Source organism: Phalaenopsis equestris, unplaced genomic scaffold (assembly GCF_001263595.1).
Source record: "Phalaenopsis equestris unplaced genomic scaffold, ASM126359v1 Scaffold000024, whole genome shotgun sequence".
Lineage (NCBI taxonomy): Eukaryota > Viridiplantae > Streptophyta > Magnoliopsida > Asparagales > Orchidaceae > Phalaenopsis > Phalaenopsis equestris.
In genome coordinates this window covers 1,204,477-1,209,409 of record NW_018164466.1, presented here as the reverse complement: position 1 = coordinate 1,209,409, position 4,933 = coordinate 1,204,477, and the positions used below count along the sequence as shown (strand labels likewise).

Here is a 4,933-nt window from a genome sequence, read left to right as displayed (position 1 = left end):
TATATATATATATATATATATTATTCATGATTTGATTTGAAAGAAATTATGTTTATTAAGCTAAAATATAATATGATTATTTTTAAAATACTTCAAATATTTAATAGTTATTTTTGAATGTTCATGCAAACAAAATGATTTATTTTCTAAATATATAAAAATACATTAAATAAAAATATTATAAAAAACTAAACAATAAATTACAACAAATAAAAAATGATCTCAAACAAATCTTAACCATACGAGATAAAATAATTTATTAAGCCACATACAGCATGTTAACTAGTACAAATACAGTATGTTAACTAGTACAAAACTGGCTTAAAAGTCATATATAATGGGAAAAAAAAGAGCTTTTACCTATTAGTCATTCAAAATTTTAATTAAAATATTTTGGATGCCTAAACTTAAATTTTATATTCAATAATTAAAAATTTTATTTTCTTTTGAAATAGGATGTCACGTACAGCCCGGTCTTACCATGTATTAAATTATTCAATTTTTTTACTAAGTGAGCTGTGCGCGTGACATATAGTGATTTTTTCAATTCTTTTACTAAGGGAGCTCAACTGTGCACGTGACATATAGTGATTGGAGTCATCATACATTTTTTCACGAGAACTCAGTATATTTTCTCAGTGTTAGTGATTGGAGTCATCATACATTTTTTCACGAGAACTCAGTATATTTTCTCAGTGTAATAAGAAAATTTTGTTTGCGTTTGACTTATTTAATGTAAAAACGCAAATCAAAATAAGAAAAATGAGGGATTTAATGGAGGAGGGAGGGTAAAACCTGGGAGTTGAGGGAATGGAATTTGAGTTCCGAGGAGAGGGCGCGGTGCTCCCAGTGGTCTCTTGATGATCGGAGCTCTTCCATGTCGGTCTTAACTTTGTCCAGCATTGCTTGCATTTCGCCGCACTGTACTGCTTCGACCATTACCTGCTCTGCGATTTTATCCACCAACTTCTTGCACTTGCAGCAGCTCCCGACGTCAATGGCCTCCGCTAGCTTTACTGGACCAGTCGATTCCTGCAATGTTTTGTTTGTGAGCCGAAGTATATTTACCAAATCGAGGTGAAGTCATTTTTTTTTTTAATGGGCCAGTCGATTCCTATGTATTTACATATCTAACACCTACATTTTATTTTTTTTGCATTTATACAATCCAAATCTTTCATATCGTCTAAAAAAATCACTATTTTAATTTTAAATATCATTATTTTAGATTTTGAAAAGGAAATACATGCTTTTGTTTATATTAATGTAAGGTGGAAAATATGTAAAAAAAATGTTTAGGTGTTAGAAATATAAATACGAAGGAATTAAGTGGTATGAATGTAAATTGACCTTTTTTTTAATGAATAGGGATGACCAATTATGAAATTAAATTAGATAGGAACATGTAAACACACTTATACCAATGAAAATTTATTTCGAACAACATATGCATATGTAAAAATGTATGACAGTGGATCCTGTTTGGAAGGTAGAGATCAGATACCGTATGCAGACGGTGTTCGTATGGAATAATTTCTCTATACTAATTCTTAAATTCTTTTTTTTTTTGGACGGGAGATCTAATGCTATAAAAATATAGAAACCGAACCATCTCTTAACAGTCTGATATAAATAAATTGTTATAATTTGGTTTAAATTTATTTTTTTATTAGAATAAATCCTAAAGTCATTCGATTTATTTTTCGATAAATGTAATATAAATTTCTATTAATATAAAAATTCTCATCAAATAACATCTTCTTTTAGATTAAAAAAAAAAAATCTTAAATTTTCTTATAAAAATAGAAATTTGTTCAATCGCGCGGCTTCTTGTATGGGGAGGAAGAGAGACATTCCTCCATCCCCTCCCAAGCAGTTAATGAGCACTGCATGTGAGTCTGCGACACTACATGATTTCTATAATATTTTAGGAAGAATTACATGTAAACAACTTACTTCCTATGTATCTACGTACGTACCTACCATCTAAACTTCACTTTGTACATGTATGCAACCTTGCCTGCGCATTATGAGGTAACAGTGATATTTTGCTATGTGGTATGCAAGATTTAAGCGATGCAAATTATATAAAAATCTAAATTTTGGCTTTAGATACGTAAATATATAAGAATTAGGTGGTCTGCATGTAAATACTCCAAAATTTTATTCATGTATTCACTGGATTACATCACTCCCGACATAAATTTGAGTCTGAAATTCAATAAAAACTTGACAAGTGACAAGTGAGTCTCATTGTAATACATTTATTATAATTGATTTTTAAAAATATGTGAGGCTCATCTACCTGGACTCCTGAAATTCAATAAAAACTTGACAAGTGACAAGTGAGCCTCACTGTAATACAATGATTATAATAAATTTTTAAAAATATGTGAGGCTCATCTACCTCGGCTCAATGCAAATTTAAAGTGCCCATACAATAATTTTTCTAGTGTCACAATGATGTTTTTCTATGTATGATGTGATGTGTAAAGGACATGCATATTGTTTAGCATTTTTTGATGATATTCACATGGTACTTCATGTGCCTCTGATGACTTTGCTGGACCATGCTCTCTTAAATTCGAGAAAATTTCTGTGGGTATTTATACTTAAAAATTTTAATATTAAATGTATATATATAGATAATTTGGGTTGATTGCAGCTGCCAGGATTTATCTGAGGTGGCTGCAATAATTTATAAAAGTATTTTAAGTTTTAAATGCTATTATTTACGCATTCTAATTCATTTAATTATGAATAATTTACTGGGAGGTTTATAAATATACTGCACAATTGCCATAGTGGGATAAAAGACTTTATTGTTGTTGTTGCTGTACATGTCAGTGCCCAAAATTTGATATTTACTTATACAATATTTTAATATCATGATCATATAAAAAAAAATGCATGCTTTTAATGATATATTTTATGTCTAATAAGAAAATTCATAGTTAAATTTTAGATATTAAAAAAGTAAATAAAAAAATATTTTTTTTGAATATTTTCTTTTATGTTTTTATCTCTAAATTTTTGCAAACTCCCTCCTTCAACTAATGAATAACTATTCGCCAGTTGAATTTATACCAAATTAGCCACTTATCAGATCTCCCCTACAGTCCTACTGTAACGACAGGACCTGCTCCACCTGCCCTTCTCCTCCGCTCGTCTCCAGTCTCCACCAATCCATGCGTATCAAAAGAAATCCTAACAAACAAAAGAGTAACCGTATTTTGAATCTTACCTGTAGAAGAGGGCGGTGGCGATCGGTTACTGCTCTAACTTCGTTGCCAAACAATCCATGGAGTTTGCTGCCACCGCGCCCCCCGCCGGCGGCAGCTGCGGCGGTGGCTGAGGTAGACCCGAAAGACGGAGGAAGCAACCCGTGCTCAGCCATCCTCTCCATCATTCCTTTCGATAACCCCTCCATCTTCATCCTCAGCTCCTCCACCTTCAAGGTTTTTGTTATAATTAGGCATGAAAATGGTAGTCGAAATGACTAAGAATGGAGCAAGATCGAAATGCAATGTTGGAATTACATATGGGAATTGACGCTTTCGATCAGACGAAAGCAGAGCCGACTTATCCTCTTTGGAAGAAAAAACAAGCTCGGCGATCGGATCACCAATTTCTGTTATCACTTTCACTCCAGTTTTCTCTTCCATCGTTTCCAGCTGCCGACGTAGCAATGAAGATTGTCGGTCTAAGCTTCCGCCGGACCGACCGATCTTCCCTTTCCTCCATTTAAATTCTCCATCGACCCTCTCCAGCTTTGCAATAATCTCCTCGATCTCCTCATCAAAACCCATCGGCGCATTCCCGTCGATCTTCTTTCTTCCCTAAATCAACCACCACAAAAATTTTCAATCAGAGAACAGAGCTCCACCAAATACCAAAACAAAAAATAATAAAAACGACAATAATTCTTACTGAGATCATCGCTTCCATTAAAGACGTCATGGCCGACTCCATCTGAACTCTGTTCTCATCCAACTTCCGGATCGCAACCTCACGCTCCATCCTCAACAAACTGCATTCAGCGCGGAGGTTCTCCGCCGAATCTCTCCCCATCTCACCTGAAGAACACGAATAGACCTCCTCCGCTTTCGATCTCCTCTCTTCTCCCCATAATCGGCGACTCTCCTGGCGCATGAGTGCCTCGAGATTCGATTTTCTCGCCGCCGGCGACTTAGCTCGAGGCTTCGCCGGTCGAGAGAGGAGGCTCCGGCGTGGAAATTGGAGTACTCTCGGAGTGACTGGAGGCGGAGGATGCCATTTGGCTGCCCTCGTCGACATGGATGCTCTGCTTCTTGTTCGCTTTAAACTTTTGGTTTCGCGATTGGGGACAAAAGAGAGGAGGCCCAGCGGCACTGAGTGGAAGGCGTGACTCGTTTTCTCAATAACAACGCAGTGGTGAGATTTGAAAGGTGGCGCGTCTTGTTATTCACAAACTTCATGCCTCATTATTATTATTATTTGAGAGGAGCTATTTATATTTTTATTATTTATATATATATATGAAGGATTTCTTAGCTAGTCATGATTGAGAAGAATATTACATGGTATTTTTGAGATTATGATTATTTTATGTATATTTGTAATTTAAATTTAATTAATCTTGCACTATTATGATAATAAATTATATAATTTTAATTTATGTTTTTTTTTTCTTAAAAAAATTTGAACTTTAACTAACAGGCATAAAACCCTCATATTTTTTCAAGTCTTATAATATAGATATATATATTTGTTTAATCTCACTTGAAGCATGAAACAAAAAGATGAAATTCATCTAATATTTTAAAGTAGTTATAAGTTTTTTATAAGAAGTCAAACATTCTTTATATATATATATATATATTTTTTGAAAGTATGCATCATATTTCTTTCATGGTACATATGAATTAAGAGGTATACATTTCAATACACTTAA

At 33.7% G+C, this 4,933-nt stretch overlaps 1 protein-coding gene across 1 annotated transcript in view; it reads right to left on the bottom strand.

Moving 5' to 3' along the window:
* The window catches only part of LOC110018543, a 4,949-nt gene extending 509 nt beyond the window's left edge, over positions 1 to 4,440 (bottom strand). Inside the window, exons 1-4 of the mRNA XM_020715884.1 lie at positions 3,931 to 4,440; positions 3,540 to 3,839; positions 3,245 to 3,451; positions 796 to 1,032 (exon numbers count right to left, since the gene is read on the bottom strand). Of these exons, the coding sequence (XP_020571543.1) occupies positions 796 to 1,032; positions 3,245 to 3,451; positions 3,540 to 3,839; positions 3,931 to 4,296 (1,110 nt within the window). The 5' untranslated portion in view covers positions 4,297 to 4,440. The remainder of the gene's footprint in view (positions 1 to 795; positions 1,033 to 3,244; positions 3,452 to 3,539; positions 3,840 to 3,930) is intronic.
* Between the last annotated feature and the right edge of the window lie 493 nt (positions 4,441 to 4,933).